This window comes from Ochotona princeps, chromosome X (assembly GCF_030435755.1).
Source record: "Ochotona princeps isolate mOchPri1 chromosome X, mOchPri1.hap1, whole genome shotgun sequence".
NCBI lineage: Eukaryota > Metazoa > Chordata > Mammalia > Lagomorpha > Ochotonidae > Ochotona > Ochotona princeps.
The window spans coordinates 84058454-84072158 of NC_080865.1; the positions used below are offsets into that span (position 1 = coordinate 84058454).

The 13705-nt window shown below is 38.5% G+C and overlaps 1 protein-coding gene across 6 annotated transcripts in view; it reads right to left on the bottom strand.

Moving 5' to 3' along the window:
- Positions 1-13705, bottom strand: part of THOC2 (THO complex subunit 2) — a 101174-nt gene that overhangs the window by 33062 nt on the left and 54407 nt on the right. For all 6 annotated transcript variants that reach the window (XM_058659109.1, XM_058659107.1, XM_004587664.2 and 3 more), the window contains 6 exons: positions 9306-9390; positions 7992-8085; positions 6187-6267; positions 4222-4318; positions 3118-3235; positions 1877-2056 (listed from right to left, as the gene is read on the bottom strand). In XM_058659109.1, the coding sequence (XP_058515092.1) occupies positions 1877-2056; positions 3118-3235; positions 4222-4318; positions 6187-6267; positions 7992-8085; positions 9306-9390 (655 nt within the window). The remainder of the gene's footprint in view (positions 1-1876; positions 2057-3117; positions 3236-4221; positions 4319-6186; positions 6268-7991; positions 8086-9305; positions 9391-13705) is intronic.

The following is a 13705-nucleotide window of genomic DNA, read 5'->3' on the forward strand; positions in this document are numbered from 1 at the left end:
AGGGAATTCTCCCAAACTCCTTTTATGAGGTCAGCATCATATTAACTGGAAATTGAGAAAAAAAAAAAAACGCAACAAACAGACCAATATCCCTGATGAACAGATACAAAAATCCTCAAAAACAAACAAAAAAAATACTAGTTTATCAAATCCAACAACAAATCAAAAACATTCACCCAGATCAGGTGGGATTTACCCCTGGCATGTAGGTCACATAAGCAAATGAATAAATGTGATGTATCAATTTAACAAATAAATCCAAACTGGTGCCATTACATAGTACAGTAAGCTTCTGCCAATAGCACCAACATCCCATAGAGGAGCTGGTTCGAATCCAGCTTCTACATTTTGGATTCAGATCCCTGTTTGTGACCTGGGAAAGCACTGGAGGATGGCTCAAGTCCTTGAGCCCCTGCACCCACGTGGGAGACCCAGAAGCAGCGCATGCCTCCTAGCTTCAGAAAAGTTCAGCTCTGGCCATTGTGGCTATTTGGTTAAGTGAACCAGTGGACAGAAGATTCCCTCCCTCTCTTTCTGTCTCTCATTCTTACTGTGTAACTGCCTTTCAAATAAAAAACAAGTCTTTAAGCAAACTGAGTACAGAAGGAACATGTCTCAACACAATGAAGACAATATATGACAAACTCCTAGCCATTATCCTATTGCAGAATACTGGGAAGCACTTCCACTGAGATCTGAAACCTGAAAAGTATGCCCTTCCTCACTACTGCTAGTCAATTTAATTGTGGAACTTTTTAGCCAGAGCCAAAGAAAAATAAATCAAAGAGATAGACATTGGAAAGGAAAGGAAATCAAATTATTCCTGCTTGCAGAAAATATGGTTCTCTATCTAAAGAAACTAAAGATTCTATTAATATTAGAACTCTAAACGGTTGGAAAAAAAATAGCAATTGAATAAACAATGTCATAGTTGAGAAAGAACTTGTAAGATTAGTCCAATTCACAATAGCTACAAAAAAATTTAAAAACCTTGTGATTAAATTAACCAAGTATGTAAAAGTTCTCTACAATGAAAACTACAGAGCACTAAGGAAATAGAAGAGAACACACAAAAAGGGAAAACCCATCCAGGCCCATGGATTAGAAGAACCGATATCATCAAAATGTCCATACTACACAAACCAACTTACAGATTCAATGTGATTCAAATCAAAATAGTAAAAGCATTCTCAGATCTCAAAAAAAACTGATTCAAATTCATATGGAATCACAAAAAATCCTGAATGAAAATCAACTCACAATGGGTTAGAAATCTAAACCTGAGGCCTGAAACCATCAAATTGCTAGGGGAAATGATGCAAGACACTGGGAGAGGCAAAGCCATCTTAAGTAAGACCCTAGTAGCTCATGCAATAGAAGCAAAAGCAGACATGGGATTGAATCAAGCTAAGAAGGTTCTGCAAGGCAAGGTAATACTCAACAAAGAGGCAACTGAGCAAGAGAAAACATCTGCAGACTTCTATGTCTTAAATAAATAAGGAGCTCAAAAACTCAACAAAAAAATTCAGCTAACAAATGGGCTAGAGGCAAGCACTAGCTACTACACAGCATCTACTTTCTTATAAATGAAATTCAAGACTTCCAATAATCAGAAAAAATGAGAATGAAAATATCAAGGTTGTAGAAATTTAATGACAAAAGGTCTAACTGAAAACCTTATACATACAATACCTGAGTTATTGCCTAAATATCATAATTTGTATAAATAATGGTCTTATTTCCTAAGTGTCTATTTTATGTTAGAACATTTCATAATATTATGCACAAAATAACATTTTTCAAATTTTATCACATGCTCTATTTTCCTTTATTTGGTCAAAAATTTGCACCAATACAAAAGAAACTACTAATTTACCTGGTCATAGAGCTTTCCAACAAGTTTCAAATGTTTTTCTCCGCCTTCTTGAAAGATTACACCATTCCTCTGTTGGGCCATAAGCAAACATAGAGGAAGAGCAAGATCATGGTCCAATAGTGCATCCTTTAACCTTTGAGAAGATTTTTTAGTGTTTCTGATCTGGCCAAAATAACCACCCTGCACAAGACAAGACACAAAAAAATCTCAGCATGTTATACTGTAATCCATGGAACCTGATGTGAAAAACAGCCACACACAAATGCTTCACATTCTGTTTTAGCTTTTTAAAGAGATCTACATGATCCACGGGATAGGCTTCTGGCAGATGTCAAGCTGACGCTTAGGACAACTGCATTCCTTAACAGTGCCTGGTTCAAGTCCCAACTCCACTTCCAGGCCTGCCTCCTACTGATGCACATCCTGAGAAGCAGCAACTGATGGTTCAAGCACTTGGGGAAACCAGGAGGACCTTTTACGGTTCTGGTTGTTGCAGACATTTAGGGAGTGAACCTGCATTTGGAAAATCTCTCCGCTTTGTTTCTATGCCTCTGCCCTTGAAAGGCATGCATAACATTTGGCAGTTGGCTTTATGTACTCAATACTAACATACTCTTCAGATTCTATACTATAACCAGGCATACAGTAGTATCTCCTCGCCCACAGGGGTATGTTCTAAGACTAACAACGGATGTCTGAAACTGCAAACAATAAATCATATTCACTGCTTTTTCCTATATTCACGCACGTATCTGGTAAGTTTACTTTATAAATTAAGAACAGATTAACAAGAACTAACAAGTATAATGGAAGATCAGTGAATGCAGATTCATTCTCAAAATCTCAAATGTACTGTTTTCATCCTTTTAGTTAACACATGAGATAATACAACACCAAGATGAGATGGCCCAACATCATGAGTAACCAGGGTTGGTGTGGTGGCATAACAGCACTGGCATGCAATGTGAGCACCAGTTCTAGACCCAGCTGCTCCACTTCCAATTAAGCTCCCTGTTTGTAACCTGGGAAAGCAATGGAGGATGGCCCAAAACCCTGTGCCCAGTAGGAGACCACAAAAGAAGCTCCTGGCTCCTGACTTCAGATCAGCTCAGTGGTGCCCATTTGGGGAGTGAACTGGTAGATGGAAGAACTCTTTTTCTGTCCTTCCTGCTATAAAAATTGCCTTCCAAATACAAATAAATTTTTCAAAAAAGTGAATAACCAAAAGTAATAGTTCTCACCTCAGCTTTTAGTTGCTCTCCACCAGTCATGGCCTCTAGTTGCTCCATTGTCATTTCCTCTGTAATTTCAATTCCGGCCATTTTTTGTACCACTTCTTTTAATATAAGCAGGTCAAAACTATTCAAAATGAATGGTCTATATTTACAACTTCGAATGTATGTGACAATGTCTTACAATTAATAAAATCCTTAAGTATTTACTGGTAAATTTTTTGAGAATAAAACAAGGGATAGAAGATATGTCATTCCTACTCTCAGTAACTCCTTGAAATAAAATAAATAAAACACACACACAATCTCTCTCAAACTCTAAGCACTGATACTGGCCCAGAATAAGCTCAAATTTATAAAGAATAAAGGCTCCAAGGCCCAGCACAATAGCTTAGTAGCTAAAGTCCTAGCCTTGCATGCACCAGGATCCAATATGGGCACCAGTCCTTGTCCTGTATGCCTGCTTGTGGCCTGGGAAAGCAGTAGAGGATGGCTCAAAGCCTTGGGACCCTGCATCCACGCGGGAGACCCCAAAAAAAAAAGCTCCAGGCTCTGGATCGGCTCAGCTCCAGCTGTTGCGACCATTTGGGGAATGAACCAGCAGAAAGAACATCTTTCTCTCTGTCTCTCCTCTCGGTAAATCTGAATTTCCAATAGAAATAAATAAATCTCATATAAAAAAAGCCCCCAAAGGTATGTAAACTTCATATTTCATGTAAGTTCAAATCTAAAAATAAGTTTTAAAAATAATATGTTTACTCAAAACATTCTACCAGGTTTCCAATGAAATTATGGTCAATTAGAATCCAGTGACACAATCAACAGTGCACTGTGTTTTGTCATAAATTACGCGTGTACTAAGCTTACTAAGCTTATCAACAGGTAGTTGAAATAAGCAAACATGTCTTTTTAGTGAGTTAAGCGTAACGATGACACTTAATGCTGTAGAATGGGTCTACATATCAAAGTATTGTTTATTTTAATTATGAAATTGCATGCAGGTAATAAAACAACTATTATATTGTTATATTGAGCCTACAACAAAATTCATTCAATACCACTCCAACATGTTGTAATTATTAATTTCACTTATATACCATTGTATATAATTACCTTTTGCCTGCCTTTAGCTGATTGGCCACGTATTGAAGAAGGCCAGCAAGATCAATTGGATATTTACGAAAGACTGCGCCACAAAAACTAGCCAGGCCTATATAAATTAGAAACAAGAGAGAAAGTAAAAGCAGCTCATAAAATCAGAAGTTCATCATTTCATCAACTAAGTCAATTTTTAAAACAAAGTAGGGAGAACTACAAGACTAAAATCATTAAATGGAATTTACAGTAACTTCATTAAACATAAATGTTAATAAGCACTGTACATTATTTAATCATTTCAAGAATCATCTAAGGTTGCTATAAGCCTATTGAGAGGCAAATTCAGAACACACAGATCACGTTCATGTGGAGTAAATTAGTACGCTGATTCAAACCTGGGGAATCTGATTAATCATGATACATCAAAATCTCACAGGTTAATCAATAAACCTGAATAAGTAACCAAACGTCAGCCCCTCAAATATTCCAATAAAAAACAATCACTCACTTTATCTAGGAACATGCTACTAGCTTTCAAGGGACACAGAAAAACATAAAATTCTGTTAGGCTGAAAAATAGGCAAAAGACCAGTTTTAACTAATAGCCCTTACATTTAGTAAGGAGGAAATCCCCAGTCAAGATTAGAAGAGAAAATTCTATGAAAGCCATAATATATACCACTCAATCTGGTGGAAGATACAGAAAAGTAACTTAACTAACACGAATCACTTCTCGACCTTTCGGCTAAAACTGAGTGTTCAATAACTAAGACAAACAGTTCAATGGGAGTACAAAGAAGGAACATCTAATTCAGACTTATGGGTAATAGCATTAATATGTAAAGCTTTCCAAAATAACTTTTAACTTGAAATCTAACTAATAAACAGAATATGGAACCAGGGCATGATAAGTCATGGAATATTCTATGGAGAGAAACTAACATATGTAAACGGGCCAAAAAAAAGGGCACAAGTTCAGTATTAATGGATGGTAGAATACTGGGAAGGTAAGAAGTTGGACAGCAAGGACCTGATTCCAAAATAAAGCACTTGTATAATTTATTACGCCTTTCAGAATTTAAAGGAAAACCAGAAAATGACATGATAGAATGAAAGAATGGGAATTGGCTGCTAGAAATCAAAAGTACACGAAATAAAAAGAAATGTTTGTTGATAGTAAATATCTGGGCGAATGGAGATTCTAAGGTGGACTATGTCAACTATTGGACCTTGGAAGGATTTCCTCATCCTTGGATCTGTGAGATCGACAGCATTTCAGAACTAATCAATCCACTTAAGCAGAGCCCTCGGAGCATGCTCCACATGGGAGCTCCTGAGATGACATCAGGTGTCCGTCCCCAGGCCCAGGTACTGATGCGGTTAGGATGCTGGGTGCGGCTTCTCCCCTTTTCTCCTTCTCTTCCCCAGATACAGGAAGAAGAAAAAGAAAATTTGGAACCAATGGTCTCATCCACTTCCCCCTAATTCTCAACCCTTCCCACCATAATCAGCAGTCCACATGGGTATGCATCCTTACCAACTACATAAACATCATCAAAAACAAAATGTAATATAAAACATGTGGTTCATTTTTTAGTTAAGAAGCCAAGTCTTTCTTCTTTCACAGTGACTAGAAACTTCATATAAGGGAGGAAAGAAAGATTATTTCCCTCAAAATTACTCCTCCTAAAATTAACAGCTAAAAAGAGGAGGATTTTCAACTCCCTAGGACTGTTTACCCAAATACCCTAGAGCCAACAATGATCTAAAGTTAGAAACATTAGGATTTCATAAACCCTAATGAATTTCATGAATTTTTACACTAAAAAATTTGGTCACTCTACAGAGCAAGCTGAGTGTCCAAACAGCCCCAAGAATTCTTGGCAAATAGATGCTCAGGAGTCTCAAAGAACAGATAAGAGAATGTGTAACATTACAGTTACCAGCAACATAAGGGCACCTTTGGAAAAATGTACTTACTCTGAAGCCAGTTTGAGATGGTTGTGTCATCATGTTTCATTCGCTCCTTTTCTGGGTTAGCTAAAGCTTCAATGATACAATCTTTCATTATATTGAGGAAAACAATTGGAAATCATACCATTGGTAACAAAAGCCCTTTTAAAACAAAAAAAAAATACCATACACATAATGGGGGAAGCTTACTTCAGATTGTTACAAATTATTGAAAAAGATATCAACTGTGGTACCCACATTTCCTCTTTGGCTTCTTCCCCATCTTTAAAAAGCGTAACAAAATTCAAAGATGTTTGTGAGGGACCACCACCATGGTAAAGTATATTTAGCCTCAAGCAAAGCCAGCATCCCAATGGGCACCAATTCAAGTCTTAGATGGTCCACTTCAGATCCAGCTCTCTGTTAATGGCCCAGAGAATTGGAGGATGGTCCAAATACTTGGGCCCTTGCACAAATGTGGGAGACCTAGAAGCTCCAGGTTCCTGGCTTTGGATCAGCCTGGCTCTACTCATTCTAGCTGTCTGGGGAGTGAATCGGCAGGTGGCAGATTTTTCTATCTCTCTTTGTCTCTACAAATCTATCGTTCAGGGCCCGGCGGCGTGGCCTAGCGGCTAAAGTCCTCGCCTTGAAAGCCCCGGGATCCCATATGGGCGCAGGTTCTAATCCCAGCTGCTCCACTTCCCATCCAGCTCCCTGCTTGTGGCCTGGGAAAGCAGTCGAGGACGGCCCAATGCATTGGGACACTGCACCCGCGTGGGAGACCCAGAAGAGGTTCCAGGTTCCCGGCATTGGATCGGCGCAGCATCGGCCCGTTGCGGCTCACTTGGGGAGTGAATCATCGGACGAAAGATCTTCCTGTCTCTCCTCCTCTGTGTATATCTGGCTGTAATAAAAAAAAATGAATAAATCTTTAAAAAAAAACAAATCTATCATTCAAATGAAAACAAGTAAATATTAAAAACACAGATGTTTGATAAATACAGCATCACCCCTTTATACAAGACAGATACATATGCACACACACAATCACTTTCAGTCTTGAACAGCCAAGCGTCAGATAAGTCACCTGCATAAACCTCAGATCACCGCTCCCACATTGTTTAAGGAAAACAAAATGTTCACCATTAAGATCCATGAAATATGTGCCTGGCTTGATGCCTCAGTGGCTAAATCCTTGCCTTGCAATTGCCAGAATCCCATATGGATGCCAATTCATGTCCCAGCTGCTCCACTTCCCATCCAGTTCCCTGCTTGGGGCCTGGGAAAGCAGTAGAGGACGATCCAAAGCCTTGAGACCCTGCACCTGCGTGGCAGACCTGGAAGAGGCTCCTGGATCCTGGCTTCAGTTCGGCTCAGTTCCAACCATTGTGGCCACTTGAGGAGTAAACCAGAGAATGGAAGGTGTTTCTCTCTGCCTCTCTGTAAACCTGCCTTTCTAGTAATTTAAAAAAGGGGGAGGGATCTATGAAACATGAAGCCTGGGGCTGGCAAAGTGTCTCAGAGGGCAAACCCATAAAATTGTCAGATTGTGTAATGGTTGCTTCTGCTAATGCACTCGGGAAAGCAGTGGAGCGTGGCCAAGCACTTGGGCTCATGTACCCATGAGGAAGGCCTGGAGAAAGCTCCTGGATCCTATCTTCAGACAGGCCAAGGGCTGGCCATTGCAGTTATTCGGGGACTGAACCAATGGAGAGAAAAAAATCTTTCTCTACCAGCCTTCACCCTCCAGTAATTTTGAATTTAAAATGAAATAAATCTTAAAAAAAAAAAAGCAAAATGAAATCTACACATTGCTTCACTTGAAAGGATACAGGCCAAGACATCATAATTCAATGAAGTGAGGTATTTCAATGAATCTACTACAGGTGTTATTAAATTATCATACTTCTGTATTTGTGACAAGATCTGGAAGACAGCAACAAGAACAGAAGGCATTAACAAAACAATAGATGACATATACTATGCCAATTAAGTAACAGCTACACATTTTTATTTTTCAAAAGAAATAATGCTTGGGGCCAGTGTAGTGGGGTAATGAGCTAATCCTCCATCTGCAGCATCAACATCCCATTTCAGTGCCAGTTCCTATCCCAGCTGCTCCACTTCCAATCCAGCTGCCTGCTTAAGGCCTGGGAAAGCAGCAAAGCATGGCCCTAGTCCTTGGGCCCCACACCGATATGGGGAATCCAGAAGAAGCTCCTGGCTCCCAGCTTCAGATCAGCCCAGCTCTGGTCACTGTAGCCCTTTGGGGAGTGAACCAGCAGATGGAGAACCTCTCTCTCTCTAAAATCTGTCTTTCAAGTAAAATATAAATAGATCTTCAAAAAAGAGCAATAATTAAAGTGACTGATTATTTTATCACTGCCTTAGAGAATATTGTCTTATATAACACTTTCCAATAAAGAAGGAATCCTATAGAGCCTAAAGTTGGATTTTTTAATGATAGGGACTACTTTTATACCAAACATTTAATATACCTTTCTAAACGGAAACAAGGTGTATCTGAATCACAATGAAATGACACTCAAATATTTCTAAAGCCTAAAAAAAGATAATAAAAAATTTTTTTAAGAAAATGTTTATTTAGGCCAGTATGGTAGCCAGACTAAGCTACCAATTACAACACTGTCATATCAGAGGGCTGATTTATGTCTCTGCTGCTCTGCTCCAAATCCAGCTCCCTATTAATGCGCCTGGAAAGGCAACAGAAGCTGGCCCAAGAGACTGGGTCCCTATCACCCACATACCCACATGGGAGGCCAGGATGGAGTTCCTGGCTCCTGGTTTCAGCCTGGCAGAGGCCCAGCTGTTGCAGCCATTTGGGGAGTCGACCTGTAGATTGGAAGATCTCTTTCTCTGTCACTCTACCTTTCAAATAGGTCTTTTCAAAACAGAAATAAAATGTGATAAACTATTTACATAAGAGCACTGGTACATATTACCAGAAAATATAAATATTATATAGTAAGTTTTTTATATTTGGCAGCTTTTAAATGTTCTATTTGCTAAAATATATTTCTCCTAAAACTATCCAAATATTTTAAAAGATACATTATTCTATTCCAACTTGTGCCAATTTAAACACATCAAAAAATTTCCTGAAAACATTAACTCTAAAAACATACATAATCAAACAAAATTGTTGGATTGCTGTGGCTCAACTTTCCAATCTGTCTTCCAGAAGGCTTCACATTTTCCTTGGTTAGTCGCCTACAAGAGGAAAAAAAAGGTGGCAAAGGTCATCTTAAGTAACATTCCTATGGAGAAAATAAAATTCTTTGCCAAATATCCAAAATGGATCCATGAAAACAACTGAATTTATCTCCTTTACTACAGAACTTGGGTTATTTTAGTTAGCAATTCTCGCTGAGGGCATTAGGATTTATATATTAAAATCTAAACATTTAGAATAATCTCCATGTTAAGCATTAAAACACTTAATGTGCTCTGTAAGTACACAAACCCTTTTTACAATCTATTACTTTATATTTAGAAGGGCTCATTTGTCAAGCTGGTGATTAAGATAATCAAATGCAGTGTGACGCAATGAAATGTTTCAAACCACCTGATTTAGTGACTAACAGATAAAGAGCTTATGCTGGAGCCAGTACCATGACTCAACAGGATAATCCTCCACCTATAAGCACCAGCATCCTATATGGGTCCCAGCTGCTCCATTTCTGATCCAGCTCCCTGCTTATGGCCTGAGAAAATCGCAGAAGGTGGTTCAAGTCCTTGGGCCCCTGTACCCATGTGTGAGACTCAGAGAAAGCTCCTGGCTCTAGCTTTCAATCAGCTCAGGCCCTGTCACTGTGGCCATTGACAAGTGTTTCTGTCTCTTCCCTCTCTATGTAAATCTGCCTTTCAAATCAAAAACACAAGTAAAACGTTTTAAAAAAGAAAAAGTTAATGCTGTAACCTTAGCATCAGAGGTTCTCTGCTTCCCATAGTCAACATCAATCTTTTTAAAATAATTTCTATTTCTTTCTTTCCTATTTACTCTTGTGCTCAGCATCCTGTAAATTTATATTTCTAAAATTTTTATACTTTAAAACAATTACACAGAATCTAACATTTTATACTTCAAAACAATTACACAGAATCCAAAGCTCTTCTGATAAGTTTATTGCATGATTAATCTAGAGGGGCAAAACTTGAAAAGGTAAAGTGAAGCAAGAAAACTTTTGTGAGTGAAATAAATTATGAATTTGGTTCCAAATGTGGGGAATGTGACCATTCTTAAAGTACGGAGCTTGATAAAATTATCTTAAGGCATTTCTTGAGGCAAAATTGGCCTCTTGGTTAAAATTACTCCAGCATTAACTTCCTTCCTGTCACAGTGTCTAGGGCCCAGTTTCTTCTTCCACTTCCCCCAGCAGAGAATAAAGACTACTAGTTTGAAATTGTGGCTATCTTATAACTTCAAAATTACTGCCACCTTTCCCTACTTCTAACCCTGCTATTACAGGTGATTTTCCCGTGCGTCATTACTATCCCGTCTCTTTTTACTCCATTCCTTTCTGCCGCCGTCACCCTTACAAGAGAAATAAACAAAAATTAAAAGAACTTTTTTATTATGTATTCTCCTTGTACCATAGTGCCTGGAATATTAAAACAACCAGTAGGTATTTTAATAATGAATTATTAAATTCCAATAGTAAGTTCATGTTTTAAACAGTATTCAAATCTCAAATTCTGCAAGTACTAAATACATTCCATTCTCCAGTTCAAGCAATAACAAAATCATACTGTTAAAATCAGGTGAATTAATTATGGCTTATAACAAAATTCCAAGTACATTAAAAATTCTGTACATCTTATACTGTAGTAAATTTCATTTCATTCATTTACTTATATTAATATCTCCTGTGATAGCTAAAATTCTAAGCTTCAGAATATAAGAATTGTTGGCAGTTTCTGCTCTCTCAAGTAAGGTCCAGCTGGGAGGCAGATTTCAGAACAACATTTATATGTTATAAATATAAAAAATGGGAATTATATATTTGCATTATTGCATATACATTAGAGTATCTGGGAGGATAAATAAGAAAAGCAAATATTAATATTTTTCATTTTTACTGGGAGGATACAGAAGAGAGAGACATAGCATGTACCTTTTTTCAGTTGTGTATATTTGGGGTAAAAAAATCTAATTAAATGCATTACCTCACCAGTTTATTTGTGGTGAGGATGCTCAAAATTAATTCTTTCAAAAATCCTGAAACATGCATTTAACACATCATATTAACCACAGTTATCACACAGTGTAATTGATCACTAAAACTTATTACTCTAATTAAAGTAAAACTTTGGTTTTTGATCAATATCTTTCTCCAACACACCCTTGTTCACAACATAAGCATTAAAAACCGAAGGAAATTCTGTCATTCTCAACAATATGGATGAAACTGCAAACTTTATGCAAAGTAAAATAGTCAAGGCACAGGAAGACAAATTTTATTTAAATGACTTTATTTAAATGCAGAATCTATATACCACTTAATATTTTACAGAAACTTAAACCAGGCAAACAAATAAGCTATTCAAAAATTAGATAATTTTAAAAACAAAGTCATGGCAACACAGCTACTGAGTGATATGCTAGTATTTTCAGCATAAGGGATATCGGTGGCACAGAACTGCCAACTGTGCTGGGCAGTATATGCTAGGAAAAGCCTCACAGCAGTGACACTGAAGCTCACTCTCCAACAATGTCACCAGATGAAGACAATGGAGGTACAGAAAAACCTCCACAAGTAAGCAAAAACATATGCCAAGGAGAAGCTAGGGAGAAGACAGTATATATAGGTACAGTACAGATGCAGCAGGAGTTGACAGGAAATAAGGTTGGATACAGGGAGGGACAGATGAAGCAGTGCCCCCTACTTAGATCACCATGTCAAAAATTGACATAATCCTGAAACCAAAAAGGCATTATAATACTCAACTAAGCCATTGGGGGCAGGCATCTGGTACAGCAGTTAAAAGATACCAGCATCCCATTTCAAAGTATGTGGATTGGAGTCTTGGCTTTGCTGCTGATTGGATTCCTGATAATGCAGAAGCTGAGAGGCATCAGATGAAGGCACATGTATCTGAGTGTGAGGGGGGCACCTGGCAAAGCAGTTAAGCTGCTGCATGGCATGCCAATATTCCACACAAAAGTGCATTGGTTTGAGTTGCCACTCTAGCTTCTTATGAACATGCATATCTGGGATGATGGCATATCTGTGACACCTAAAACGCAAACTAGGATGGAGTTCTGGCCTCCTGGCTTAACCAGACAAGCCATGGCAGTTGTAGGTATTAAAGTTGGGGAGTGAACCAAAGGACAGATCATTTTCTTTTCTTTCATTCATTCTCTCCCACCTCACCTGCTCTATTTTTCTCTGCCATTCTCCCCACTCTCCCTCCTCCTCCTTACTCCTTCTATCCCACCCTCACATTTTGTAATGACATTCAAATGAAAAGAAACATAATTCTTCAAAAGTGCTTTTAGGGCCAGCATCATAGCATAACAGGAAAAACCAGCTTGTATGATAACAGCATCTCATATGGCGGCTGCTTCATATCCAGCTACTCCATTTCTGGTCCAGCTCTATGATAACAGCATGGGAAAAACAATGCCACCCATTTGGAAAACCAGGAAAAACACTACTGACTCCTGCCTGGCCCAGTCCCAGCCATTAGGGTCTTGCCAAGAGTTGAACCAACAGATAAAAGGGGTGTGTGTGTGTGTGTGTGTGTGTGTGTGTGTGTCTAACTACCTCAAAGAGATAAATAAAATTTAAAAAATAAAAAAATAAATGTATGCCAGGCACCCCTGTGAGAAACCTAGTTTGAGTTCTGAGTTCCTATGTCAGCTTAGTCCAGACGTAGCTGCACAGCCATTTGAGGAGTGAACCTGAAGATGCAAAATCCCTCTGTCCCTCAAATAACATAAAAATAAGCAATTACTTTAAAAGAAAACCAACCAGGGTAGTGGAAAGAGTAAAAAATGAAGCAGATTTAAGGAATTTAATAATGCTTGTTAAGTAATTCATAAAGCAAATAATTCAGCTAACTTATTACAATGGCTCCATAAATATTTACTGTGGTGGTTAAAGTAAAAACTGCTCCTGGGGAACTCTTTGAGGGTGAACCTCTAGTAATATCATCTCCTGCCATAACATCACTGAGTGCTTCCTTTTCTATTCTCCCATAGCACTGGATACATACTACATAATGGAACCTGTTAAATAAGATTGTGGTCCGGGGGACCATCACAATGGCTCAGTCTGCTAATCCTTCCCCTTCAAGTGTCAGGATTTCATATTTCATACAAGCACCATTTTAAGTCCCAGATGCTCCACTTCCCTTACAGCTCCCTGCTTGTGGCCTGTGAAAGCAATGAAGGATGGCCCAAAGCCTTGGGACTCTGTCGCTGCGTGGGAGACCAGGAGGTAGTTCCTGGCTCCTGGTTTCAGATCAGCTCAGCTCTGGCTGTTATGCCCACTTAGTGAGTGAATCAGTGGATGAAAGATCT